Source organism: Fusarium venenatum (genome assembly GCF_020744135.1).
Source record: "Fusarium venenatum strain MPI-CAGE-CH-0201 chromosome Unknown EDB82scaffold_1, whole genome shotgun sequence".
Lineage (NCBI taxonomy): Eukaryota > Fungi > Ascomycota > Sordariomycetes > Hypocreales > Nectriaceae > Fusarium > Fusarium venenatum.
Window position 1 is genome coordinate 9,201,942 of NW_027072129.1, and position 13,400 is coordinate 9,215,341.

Sequence of the window (13,400 nt, forward strand, 5' to 3'; positions counted from 1 at the left end):
ATCATACCTTCTTGAACTGAAAGTGCAGCTGCAAGATACCCTATTGAGCGAACATGGTTAGTTTCGTGGGTTCTTGAGGGTGTAGTGGAGGGCATGGCGTTTGCAGGTACGATGCTTGAAACGGCTGCCATAAACGTGGGCTGTTCTAGGCTGCATAAAGTGCATCTCGCCCAACGGCCAAGGACATTGCCACAGTATGAGTTCAAAGGGCCAGTGCATGAGCAACCTTGCCACGTGAAGTGCGATGAGAGGGGATAAATATACCTTGTCAAAAGAGCTTTTGAAGCCTCGATCTTTCTTGGCGCTGTAGTCCCATTCCCGATCGACAATGCGAAACGCAATATCCTCATATGGGGGACCTGCAATGAACCTGATTAGGCACGTGTCCTCCTCGCCGGCAGCAGCAAACGATTCTCCTCGTCTCCGGCCGTGTTCCCGACTGATCTTGAAGGTTGGTGCTTTTGTCTTGTCGATGAGTTCTGGATAGAAAATGTTGAATTTGTAACCCTGTACAACTTTGGGTGGCGGATTATCATGATCGTAATGAGTCTGGTTGTACTTGTTCCAATCATAGCCCATCTGCACACGGTTGAAATACCGGGGTTTTCGAGGTCTGTACTTGTCTGCCCACTGCGGCTGGGAAGAAGTGACAGCTTCTTCACTTGTGAATATCTCTTCGTTCTCGTCGACACCTCGAGCAACCTCGCGATCATACAGTGCTTTGGTAGCCTGGGAGAAATCCTCGTCGGCCTGAGAAAAGCGTTCGGTGCCAGGGGGGGCGGGGTTCTCTGCATGGCTTGAGGATGAAACACCCGCCTGCGCTGATGTTGGATCTGGAGGAGCTGAGACTGGGACCAGAGGCCGTGAGGCGGATGTCATCTTGGGGGCTGAGGTTGGCTGGCCCAACGCCTTTGCCTTGGCTGGGTCGCGCTCCTTGAGCTGTTTGAGACGGATCTCCTTGATTGTCTCGTATACCTGGCTTAACTTGGCACGAGCTTTCCAGACTCTCAAGCTTTTAAGCAGTTGTTCCCAATAATCCGTGTCAATGTCCTCGTTCGATTGTAATTTGGCCTTGATCTGCTTTTCCAGGGCTTCCAACTGGTCGTGCGTCTTGGGGGCGAGAATCTTGTCAATATCGTCCGAAACACTGCTGACAACCCTTCTTTCATGACCGTGCGGGTCTAGCTTCGCCTTCCTGTCTGCGCAGATGGTTTGAAGCGCCCTCCAGTATTCGCGATTGGTGGCATTGGTCTCGAGTACATGATAAGAAGCGATGTCAGAGTCTAGTTCGGCAATCTGCTCACTATCCAGTGACGCGATAACATCTCCAGGTGCAGGAACATCGATATCGGCATCGGCGTCGTCGTCGTCAAATACGTCGCGGTCGGTATCAATGTATCGCAAGTTGAAGGCTAAGTAGTCGATAGGTTTGGCACGGCCTTCTCGAATACGAATGTTTGCCTTCTTCTTGGACTGCTTCAGTACGAATTTGTCCTCGTCGGCGACGAATTGACGTGACTGCTCATCTTGGGTCAAGTATTTAGGGTTGACCTTTGAGGCAGTTGGTTTTGTCGATTTGGTGATTCTGTTGGCAGGGTCATGTCGGGGTGAAGTGACGTCTCGACGGGTTGGGGATCTTCGTCCCGCGAGCATTGCCTTGCGTCCGGGATCCATAATGATGACAATGATCGATCGTTGATGCTGTAATAAAAGGGATCTAAACAATAGATTAAAGTATTGATGAAGCATCAATCTTATCGATAAAAAGTGGATATCGCGTTCGAGAAATCTTATCAGATAGGAGCAGTCGCGCACGTGACGTCACTGGTAAATAGCATCTCACTCTTGTGCAGATATCAAATTACTAACCATTAAGGCATCAAATGTCCTTGGAAGTGAATTATATTGTTTGATGCATCTCAAGACTTTGTGAGGTCTCGTATACCGGATGCGTGGTGCCTTGTTGTGCTTCTGCGTTTTAACGGTTCTCAACGCCATCATTCCTCGCAACAAACTATCAGAACTTCAGAACAGATTGTAACAGTTCTATAAGCATAACACAGAACTTATGTACTTGGATATAGTCATGTATGGGATGGTATTCAAGAAATAAAATAGAATTTCGAGTTTAATTTAACAGACAGAAACATTCCAACTTTACGATCACTCAATCAATCTGCCAATTTGCTTCTTGGCTTACCCTGCATGATTTCTCGCGACACCAACCCGAATATTGAACTTGACCTAGCAGAGCTCTTAACCGCATACCGCTATTCGCGCCACTAAACGTTAAAAACTTAATTCAAGAGCATAAGAAGTGAGCTGACTGATCCCTTGTCGTTATTTATGGCACGGTGTTCTGGGCCGCCTTCCGAACTGGGATCATTGCGTTTATTTGAGCAAGTTTATATCGTCTCAAACTCGCTCTTGTTCAGCCATCCCCGCATAAGCTCACCCTTTTAGGACGAATGTAATAATTGGTATGTGAGAATATTGAAAGTGCTTCGGGATAACTCTATCCAGAATGTCCATCTCAAGTATTATACCACCAATATGAGGATACACAAAGACCCATATAACAAACATTGAAAAGCCAAATGAGTGGATTGATAGTAGTATCCATGGATCCATACAATGGACTCCGATCAAGACCCGTCCTGTACCGGACACCCACCCCGTCGATATTCACACCAACCCCCGAATGTCCGGAGGTGGGGCCGGAATGTATCCTGCAGAATCACTCACAACCCTGCGAAACTGCCTCACGCCAAGCCAATAACAGCTCGGTCCTGAGCAGCTTCTAGATCTAGAGTCAATTGAGGACGAGCTAAACTTTGGTTGGACATTGCTGAACGCACGTAGGGAAGAAATGCAGGCTTCCTCATGTCTATAAAGTCGACTGGTGCACCTGTGGCATTCCCATTCGCCGTTCCTCATCCTCTCGCCCACAATACTCGTCTACTCAATCCTCCAAGATGATCGCCTCCAAGACCCTCCTCGGCCTGGCTACCGTCCAAGCTGTCTCTGCTCACTTCGGGCTTGTCTTCCCCACATGGCGAGCTGATACCCTCTCCGAAGAGAATGAGGACCGCTACAACCAGTGGACTTATCCCTGTACGTATAACTGCATGCTGAGCTTGTATTTTCCTCTACTAACAAACATCAGGTGCTGGCGTTGACTACAATAAGAAGAACCTGACCGACTGGCCCCTCGAGGGTGGTTCTCTTACACTCGACCTTCACCACGAATGGTCCTACGTCTTTGTCAACCTCGGCCTCGGCGAGAACACCACCAACTTCAACATCTCCCTTACACCCGAGTTCCTCAACGCCACCAACGCTGGTACTCTTTTCATTGAAGAGCTTGCCCTTCCCTCAAGCGTCAAGGTCTCGGACGGAGACTTTGCCAGTATCCAGGTTGTGACTGTCGGTGAAAGCGGCAGTGCGCTCTACAACTGTGCCGATATCCGCTTCAAGGAGAATGCAAAGGGACCCAGCAACAAGACTGGCGATGTCGACTATGTCATGATCAAGCAGCAGGATGGTAATGGAACTGAGGATAGCGCTTCCAACTCCTCGTCCTCAGGGGAGGAGGGTGGCGACAGTGGCAACGGAGCAGGAATGGTTGGTGTTAACACGATGGCTTTGACCTCTGTCGTGGGTCTTGCAGCCGTGTTTGCAATGGGATTCAGCCTATAGATAGCATGCCCGTGGGCTCGATACAAATATGATGAAGCATAATTGATAGTCATGACCGACTAAGTCGCCCCTCAAATCTAAATTACAGGTTGAACAAGCACAACCAGCCAATTATACCGTGTGCTAAAATAGAAAACATATATAACGTCTAAAATCATCAACTGGGTATATCCAATCTGAGTTGGTTAGCGACACTTGACTCTCCAGATATCAGGGTGTATGTAGACTTACCCTACTACTCATATATCTCCGACATGTAACACTGAAACATAAGTAAAACCAAACTCCGGCCCTGGAAGCCAAAAAAAGAACAACGTAATTATTTATGCGAACGCCGTTCAGGCACAAAACAGATATCGAACTGTTGCTCCTGCGCGAGACTCATCCCGCAGCAACAGCAACTTGATCAGTGGCCAACTCTTGCAACACCTTGGCCATGGTGATGCGATGGTTGGGGTTGGGGTATAACATCTCCTTTACGATCCGCTCGAGCCGGTCCTTGGGATTGAGCCCCTCTCTAGCATCGAATACCTCGGTGAGCCAATCTCGCATCTGTACAATGGCTGGCTGGCCATTTCCATGCTGCTTGTGAGGCGTGTTTGGACTGTTCACACCAGCGATTAACCAATACAGAGGTCGGGGATGTTGTCGACGAGCACGAGAGTCGGGAAATGAGATTTTGCGCAGCACATAGAGCATGGTGACACCAAGTGCCCAAGTGTCAGACGCAGGTCCGCGCTGCTTCCGCCCAATGAATTCCGGCGGGATGTAGTACGGTGTTCCTCCAGTCGTCGGTGAATTGGCGGCCAGCGTTGAAAGTCCAAAATCACAGAGGACAGCACCTCGCTCTGGCGAATAAAGGATATTAGCGGGCTTTATGTCGTTGTGCACCAACTTGCGGCCGTGGATGTAGTTGAGGGCGCCGGCAATGTCGCCCAAAATCCTGGTAGCGTCGTTTCTATCGCCCAAGAACTCGTCATTGGCTTTGTTTCTCCAACGAGGCGCTGCAGTGAGGTCCTTGGCATCAATGTGCTCCATGTAAAGGGACAGGAAACGCGCATCACCGCCGTAGTAGCGGACGATGGACTTGTGCTGCAGGTCTTCCTGACTCCTGCACTCACGAAGCCACATATCGGCCTGGCGGATCACGTTCCGCTCGTGGAGCAGTGACTTGTCATTGGAGTTGGCAACGCGCGTTTTCAACACCTTGACTGTGACGATGTTGTCTGGTACATGGGAGTGTGTGGCTGTGTACACCGCAGACAATGACGTTGACGCAATCGGCTCCCTTTTAGTAAGCTGATACTCATCGAGCTCACAGACACTTGGAATTGCAACAGTGTCGCCCTTCTCGGCGTCTAGCAAAGCATGTCCGTTCACAGTGGACAGCTCTTTGCTTTCACGGCCGTTTGGTAGAGAGAAAACCAGGGGATCAGCAGAAGGTCTCAGAAACATAATAACACCGTCGTCACCGGGTGTGTCTGGTTCTGAGATACGACGTTTCACCCTCTTTTTGTCATACTCCGGAGTCAGAGCTCGCTTCCCACTCGAGTTAATGGTGGGGGTGCTCGAGGTTGGTGGAACGTCCTCGGGGATTGTAGGTTGCCTTGGTTGAAAAATCGTCACTGGTCGCTTCTCGAGTACTCGGAAATCAATAACATCGATGTCTCGAACAGTGATGCGCCAGGTTCCGGGTTTCAGAGCCTTGGCAGATCCAGGATTGATGATGTGAGCAGCACTGACGGGACTTGGCAGCGGCGTCTGGACAACGCTTGATAGAGAAATCGGTACGTCTGACTTATTCAAAAAAATGACCTTGTCACTAGCGGGATCATAGTATAGCTCACACCAGAGAGGGGGTCTCGGAGAAGCATCCTGAGTCTCACCGGGTATACGGACGGAGAATTTTATATCCTTTGAGGTCTGAGTCACAGCGAGAACTTTGTGCTCAGGCTGCTCTGGAGAAGCAACCTCGGCGCGGAGAGCGAGCCACTGGCAACTTTCACTGCCAGGACTCACTGCGCGCGAGTTAGGGAAGCTGGCCAAAGGGCGGAAGAGGATGCGGATGCCTTGTTTGTGGTGGTGATCCTCAACGTGAAGCTCGTCTAATGAAACAGCGGAAGAGGTAGTCGTAGGGACAGGCTCCTCAACGCGAATGCCCCTAAAGCGGGCGTCAATCTCGGATTGTGAGAATGGCTCGGTGCGCTCCTCTGAGATAGCCTCAGAGAGCCCGAGCCTTGGTTCTGCCATAAGGTTGGCTATGTCTGTTTGCCATTCGACGTTGGTAAGCAACCTGAATGTAAGACGATGGCAGCCTGGCGAGTGAGGCTAGAAAAAGTGAATTGAGTTGAGTAGGTACCTTTGACCTGAACCAACCAGACGTTGACGAATGGAAGGCTCAACAAAAACGTTTAGAATTAATTGAGTTGCGTGGTTGTTACGCGAACAATCGATCAAACGGCGTAATGTTGCGTATTGATGCGATGTTGCGCCAGGCTGAAAAAATATTGAAGGACGTTGAAAGTATGAGTAAGAGGGGCTGAGACAGGCAAATTGATATGGGACAAAATGCACTTGTGAGGCGATGCACTCTAGGCAACCTGACGAGGGGTGATGGAAGGGTTTAATAGCAGAGAGAGCAGCTGGGGAAGTGGGCTGTGGCTAGACAAGGTACTATATGTAGGCCCTTGCTTGGTAAGAAAAAGCAGGTAGGTAGAAAGATGTCAGATAAGTATGTATGTAGGTAATTAGATGTAAATGCAGGAACCAAGACACGCAAGACAAGTTTGGGCTTATACGGGGCAGGTTTATAGGATGAATGGGGTATATCAGAAGGACAGGACACGCTGGAGTTTCCTCCTCTAGGAGGGTTGAAAGGACGACTTTCAGTTTTCAGTCCAGGTCAGGGAACAAGCTCAAGACAGGCCTGCTGATAGCGTCTCAGACTCCACGAGGAACAGGACTGAATCGGGGTCGAGTCATACCTATCTTGTCGCTTGGTACCATGAGCCAAGAATGGAGAAAGAAAAGAAGTGGCCGATTTAACAAGAAGCGGGAGCGGGACGAACGGTACGAAGCGAAGAGAAGCGAACGGCATTGAGCAGCTTGTGGTTGTAGCCTGCTCTGGAACCTCTTCACTGGGCACTGGGAGGGAGCTTTTGGACTGTGGACTCCCCTAGGACTTGGGGGGCTCCATCAAGCGGGTAGGGCTGGATGAGATTGACAAGCAAGGCAGATTCGAGGGGAAGAGGACACAGAACGTTATAGCCACGATTGTGGCTGTGAAGCTGTTGATTCCACCTAAGAATAGGTGCGATGTACACCAACTGCCAAATTGTGTATACAGATACCTTCTCAGATTCTTCCATCTGACATCTTATGACAATCTTGATAACAAACCGGATTGATCATCCCTTCTCTACGATAGTAAGCCCTTTGACTGCACGATGTCAATCAAAAGGCGAACACGGTACGTGGAAAGATAGAACCCCCCAGAACACAGTGGCCCTCAACTGTGGTTTCTCTTACACTGCTCAGGCGGGATCTACTATGACGACACTGAAGCAGTTGAAGAGAGGACCTCACTCAGCATGACTGAACTGCTATCGAGATCAGGAAAGCAGCAGGCTATATAAAGCAGGGCAGCGATTGCCATAGAGTAACGTGAGATTGTCACAGTACTGAAGAGCAGAGACATTATTTACGAGGTCAGTCATTGTCTCATCGGGACGGAGTCTAATGGTGATTTTGTGAAATTTCGCCTCTTGTAGTCCTCGTGACGAAGCAATGAAGGCAGTTGGTCAGCTGGGAGTTGTTATCAGTGTAGAAAATGAGTCAAAATGTACGTTCAAGTTAATTCAGAGATTGTGGTAGCTACTATTAATTTAATTAATTTATTACCATGGTGCAAAATTAATTAAACTGAGAGTTGGTGATGGTGTTTTAAGTTTCGTGTGATAGACAAACGTTTTTGATGGAATCCCTTGGAAGGCCGACGACGGAAGAGCTCAAACAAATCTGCCGCATTTTCACAAATGAAGGCATCAAAGGGTGTGATGGGCTCTGATGTTAGTGGACGCCATCATGCAGCTAGTTGAAGAGAATGCATAAGCTCGTCCCACTCGCTGCCTTTAAAGTATTTTAATTGGCTATTAAATATGCAGAAGCATCTCGTGCTCCCGGGGTTTCGGGGCTGACAACCAATCCTAGCCTTCATCGTCTTCTGCCTCAGGCATCTTGGGCTGCACGGGTGGCCTTTAGGTTGCTGGGGGCCAAGCGCACCCTGAGATATGGGTATGGCTCTTTCCCCCAGGACTTGCTGGATTCTGTTTCTCGTCACGCCCGACTCCAAAATACACACGATCTTCGCCCAAAAACAAAAAAAAACAACACCAAAACCCCACAGAAGAGCCCTCCAAGCACTTTTTACTTGCTTCATTTCAGTGTCATCACTTCTTGACTGCTGAACATTTTTTTGAAGATTTTGTCGCAATGGCTATGATATAGATTTTGACGCTCCCACGAGCTTTTTACGCGTTACACCCTGGGCACCCTTACTGGACACTCTCTACTGTTTCTCGACCCTCGATCTACCACCATAACCATAACCATAATCCATTCTTTTCTTCCGACCGTGACCTCGACATGGACGATCCAGACGTAGCCTGGCCTGCCTGGAAATTCGGCATGAAGAGGGATGACCTCTATACCAACCTCCACCAACAATACAACACCTTTACCTTCAATCTCCAAGACCCCGAAGCCTTTCATCATGACGTTTACGAAATTTCCCACGATGCCGATACCGTCGACGAGTTCCACCGCTTGATGGCTGAGCGAAAGCAACAACGGCTCTACGAGTTACACGACTCCCTGGAATCTCTCGCCGTTGAGATCATCGCCAACCCCAAGTTGATGGACTCGGAGCACTGGCAGCATGCTCTTCAACTTTTCCGCACCAAATCCTTTGACTCGATTGTCCGTTATTTTGCAAGCTACCTTCCTGCCAACTACATCGATCGTCATGATCGCGAACGCGATCACGACACCATTTCTATTGCTTCCTCCTCCTATTCTGAGGCTAACAGCGTCAAGACTGAGAGCACTACGGCCAGCAGCGTCGACGGTGTTTCGAGTTTCTACGACGATGAGCCTGTCATGAAGAAGAAGTCCCCCCTGTCTATCCACACAGACATGCGGTCATCTTCTATCGTGCAGGCGCCTCCTTCGCCGCCCCACTCCGAGGTTGCGCACTCAGATGAGTCTTCGGCTTCGTCTCCTATGGAGTCGCACCGATACTCCTCTAACCCCCCTTCTCGCTCCATGTCGTTTTCTGGGTCCGTGTCGGGGCCTTTTCTTCCTGACTTGCCTCGATTACTCGTTCACGACGACGATGAGACCTCACAGTCCGATGATAATGACGAGGCCGTCATTTCGGATTCGGATTGTGCAGAGAGCCAGTCGTCACTGGACACCATGGATGAAGGGGAGCAGCTCCAAGAGTATGACGAAGATCTAGAAGATGAGGATGAATTTCCTACTGCTCAATTTCCTGAAGATGCTAGCGACGCTTTCGATTTCTGTAACGATACCCCGGAGTCCGATGACACACCAACTCCTCGACAGGAGACTATCGCGTCCTGCTATATTGAGTACAAGTCCGTCGCGGCCTGGAGAATCCCGTCTCCTCGTCGTTCAACTTCCCCTTCGCCAAAAAGCCACACCTACCGCCGAGAAAGCGCAGTCCAGAAGGACATACGCCGGAGCCCCGAAGAATCACTGAGTAAGATTCAAAAACCTATGCACGATAGCCAAAGGAAACGGCCGGTAATTAGGAGAAGGTTGGATTAGCGATTGGGGAGGCAGGGTGCTTTGTATATACTTGAAGCAAGCGATAGATACCTGTATCTTATGACTTTTAACTGTTTTTGTAATCATTTCTTGCTACTTCCACTCTCAACATGGTCACTCTGCTATATATATGACCCTGACAAAGAGGCTCTGGTGGTCATTCTTAGGTGAGAATGCCTTGTTTTAGCACACTTACTGAGCACTATGCCGCGCCTGATGTACCTGCAGCATTTGACGTGACCGTCGCATGTATCACGGCACGTGGGTCATGTGGCTTTGGTGTTGACATGCGACGGCGCAACATCACGAGGTACATACCACGACTCCCTTGCAAGCAATACAGTACTGCGCAGTACACCACATGGATTCATGACGTAGACCAGGACCTACTTTGGATGAATTTCTTGACGATTATCGACGGGATCGAAGCGTACCTTGCATGCCGTTCCTGGTGTCGACGGCTGTCAGGGACGCCACGCGAAGTTTGCTGCGACGACACGGTAAGTTTGTGTATGCATGGCTTGTATTGTACGATATAGATTATAGAAGGACAAAGTCGCCCTTATAAAAAGATAACGAGTCCAAGTTTGAAATGCCAACATTGTGTTTTTACAGTATATGTCTCAGCCTTCAATATGTAATAAATTATTAGAACATAGGAAATATTGATACGTTGGCGTTGCCCATCCTTTGTTCGACTACTGGTTCATCGTGAGTGACATGATCTGAGCGGTTTGTGTCACCTAAGAGTATTCCCATAGGATTACACTGACTTCTCCTCGGAGCTGTAGCAAATGAATATTTGTTTAGTGACTGTTTGGAGATAACAATGCTTGTTCTGGATGAGAGTGGAGCATGTCACTGAGAGCAAGAAGCAAACATTACCATAACCCTCACGTTTATCTTCCAGTATCTTCTTAGAACATAAACTACTGACTAAAGTCGTTGCATATTTTCATTTCTCGCGTATTAGAGTATGAATAATGATGAGAGTAAGCACCCGATCGGGTGGACAGTAAGTATTTATTGAATGCAGCGGTTCATGCCAATAACATCCTTATGCTCCAGCCCCCGCACTTATGACTGAACCTCGTCTCAGCAACAACTTCAACTCCAGTCATGGCGTCTAAGAAAATAGCTCCCTACGGGGACTGGGAGTCGCCCATCTCAGTGGATTCTATAGTATCCAAGACAAGATCACTCTCTGCACCACGAGTTAATGTATGCACTCTCGTTCTTGGTCAGGGAAGTCACTAATGGGCGAAGCTGGAATCGGGAAGGGCCTTCTACACTGAAAGTCGCGAAGACGGGAGTACAACGGTTGTAGAGATCCTCAAGGATGGAAGAAGAGATGTCCTTCCGGCAGAGTACAACGCCAAGAACTCCGTTTATGAGTATGGCGGTTCACCCTATGCCATTCTACCGGATGATCGCATCATCTTTTCCAACAAAGACAACACTGTTCACATTGTCAACCCTGACAGCACGGAAGGGTTCAAGCTGACCGGAGGCCCAAATCTGAGATACTCCAACTTTGAGGCCAACCCGAAGTGTGACTGGGTAGTCGCCAACCAAGAAGACCATGAGCACGATACCCCAGATGGCGTTCGCAATTATATCGTGGCGATCAACACTCGAACAACAGACAAGGTAAAGAGGATACTCGACACTGCTGATTTCTACTACGAACCTTCGTTCAGTCCCGATGGATCAAAACTTGCGTGGCTGGAGTGGAACCACCCTGAGCTGCCTTTTGACGCAGCAAGACTTTATACTGCAACATGGCATGACCAAGGTTCTATATCTGACATTCGTCTCATCGCAGGCAAGGATCGCGAAGGAGTCGCAGAGCCTAGATGGGGTCCAGATGGTTCCCTGTTCTTTGGTAAAGAAATTGGTAACTACCGTCGCTTGTTCCGTATCCTCCCAGGTAGCGATGAACAACATGAAGTGGATGTGAAGGGCCTGGATAATGCTGAGTTTGGCGGACTACGGTGGTTCCAGGGATGGTGAGAGAGTTTACATCTACAATTTGAGAATGCAGCTAATGACTTCAGTCACACCTATGCACCTTTGTCTGGACGATACCTCGTTGCCGCTCCGGTCATTCTTGGGCAAACCAGAATGATTCATATTGACCTGGAGTCCAATTCTTGGAAGGACATTGGTGACACTGGACGCTTGTCTGAAGTCAATTTAGACGCAGTAGCTCGCCTGAGTGATACTTCAGTTCTTGTCATTGGAGCCGGCGAGACTACTGGCAAGGCATTATATCGGATTGACGTTGAAAGTACAAGTCAAATCAAGGAACTACGAAGTTCTACAGACGACAGCTTCCCTGAGTCATTCTGTTCTAAGCCCGTATTGAAATCTATTCTATCAAAGGGAGAGCCCGAACGGGAACTGCATGGCTTTCTCTGGCTGCCTCACAACCTAGACTACCAGGCACCAGAAGGCCATCTTCCTCCTCTCATCATGATTAGTCACGGCGGCCCGACATCATACCTTGGCCCAGGCCTCAAACCACGAGTCCAATACTTTACCTCGAGAGGTTATGCCGTTCTGGCCTTCAACTATAACGGCTCCTGCGCTCATGGAAAGGCATACCGCAACGCTCTCTGGGGAAACTGGGGGCTAGTGGATTCAGACGATGCTGCCGAGTTCGCAAATCATCTGACAGAAACTGGACAAGTAAAGGAAGGGGGAGTTGGGATAACCGGTGTCAGTGCAGGAGGGTACAACACCCTACGAAGCCTAACTCGTCATGCAAGGACATTTGCTGGCGGGGTTTGTCTCTCGGGCGTAAGTGATATCAAGCGTCTGGATGACTCGACGCACAAGTTGGAATCCGACTATACGGACCATTTGGTCCTAGCATCAGGTACTGATAAGAGCGAAAAGGACAAGATATGCCATGAGAGAAGTCCATTGTTTGAAGCCCACAAGATCACGGCTCCACTGCTGCTTCTGCATGGTGGTGCGGACAAGATCACGCCGCTGGACCAGGCACTGGAGATGTCCAGTGCTATCGAGAAGGCAGGCGGTGAGGTTGAACTTATAGTTGTGGATTCTGAAGGCCATGGTTTTAGTCAGCCGAGGAATGTGAGGCTTTGGCTGGAGGAGGAAGAGAAGTGGTGGAGAAAGACGTTGCTATAAGGATGAGAAGATTGGGTGGTTTGATGAGAATACGGATCGGCTTTGGGGTCTGTGCAACAGCAATGTCTTTCATGACCAGAATTAGTGGTCTAATGGATATAGTCTAGTCTGTTGGAGTCTGCTCTGGATCTTATTTTGTTGCCCCCAAGGTTGTTGATGATGATTCATCAAGCTACAATAGTAGGGACTAAAAAGTCAAGTTCTGGATCTTTAGTGAAGAACAATACCATAAGTTCTACAAAATCACTCAGAATAAGATGGAAAGAATAAATACTTACAATGGGGTCATCCTACAATCTAAACACTCAGCGCAAGTCATAGTCGTCGGTGCCAGCATTAGCGGTCTTCAAGCCGCCTACGATCTCCAACGAGAAGACATCTCATGTGTTGTGCTTGAAGCTCGAGATAAAATCGGAAGTAACTTTCAAAACAGAGCTCGAGCTGCACAGTACCCAGAGGCCTGGGTCAACACTGACCAACACCCACGGACATGGAAGCTGGTGCACCATCTTGGGCTTGAGATGACTGAGGAAACGCGAGCCAAGAGTATAATGTGCGGCTTTGGGTTATATGATCATGATTGTATCCCCCTTGTGACTTAACCTTTAAATTATCTTGATTATAAATCTGATTTAGTTCTTGAGATCGATGAAGTTGCTCTTATATACGCATTCTTAAGACCATGGAAATGCTCA

The 13,400-nt window shown here is 48.8% G+C and overlaps 4 protein-coding genes across 4 annotated transcripts; 2 read left to right on the forward strand and 2 right to left on the reverse strand.

Annotated features, from left to right (window-relative positions):
* EDB82DRAFT_96563 (mid region of cactin-domain-containing protein) lies at positions 1–1,747 on the reverse strand. The gene has a single exon (XM_025725023.2). The coding sequence runs from the start codon at positions 1,672–1,674 to the stop codon at positions 58–60; it is 1,617 nt and encodes a 538-aa protein (XP_025588210.1). The 5' UTR covers positions 1,675–1,747; the 3' UTR covers positions 1–57.
* A 1,228-nt stretch (positions 1,748–2,975) lies between these two features.
* EDB82DRAFT_521770 (uncharacterized protein) lies at positions 2,976–3,699 on the forward strand (the record flags this gene model as incomplete). The annotated part of the gene is made up of 2 exons (XM_025725012.1): positions 2,976–3,114; positions 3,167–3,699. The coding sequence occupies 2 exons, from the start codon at positions 2,976–2,978 to the stop codon at positions 3,697–3,699; spliced, it is 672 nt and encodes a 223-aa protein (XP_025588209.1).
* A 163-nt stretch (positions 3,700–3,862) lies between these two features.
* EDB82DRAFT_96702 (kinase-like domain-containing protein) lies at positions 3,863–6,395 on the reverse strand. Its single transcript, XM_025725001.2, has 3 exons — positions 6,059–6,395; positions 3,931–5,992; positions 3,863–3,875 (listed from the first exon to the last, which is right to left on the reverse strand). The coding sequence occupies exon 2, from the start codon at positions 5,947–5,949 to the stop codon at positions 4,081–4,083; it is 1,869 nt and encodes a 622-aa protein (XP_025588208.1). The 5' UTR covers positions 5,950–5,992; positions 6,059–6,395; the 3' UTR covers positions 3,863–3,875; positions 3,931–4,080.
* A 1,555-nt stretch (positions 6,396–7,950) lies between these two features.
* Positions 7,951–12,999, forward strand: EDB82DRAFT_565365 (uncharacterized protein). Its single transcript, XM_065609802.1, has 5 exons — positions 7,951–9,481; positions 9,778–9,891; positions 9,979–10,049; positions 10,816–11,558; positions 11,607–12,999. The coding sequence occupies exons 1-5, from the start codon at positions 8,344–8,346 to the stop codon at positions 12,703–12,705; spliced, it is 3,165 nt and encodes a 1,054-aa protein (XP_065465879.1). The 5' UTR covers positions 7,951–8,343; the 3' UTR covers positions 12,706–12,999.
* Positions 13,000–13,400: the final 401 nt, after the last annotated feature.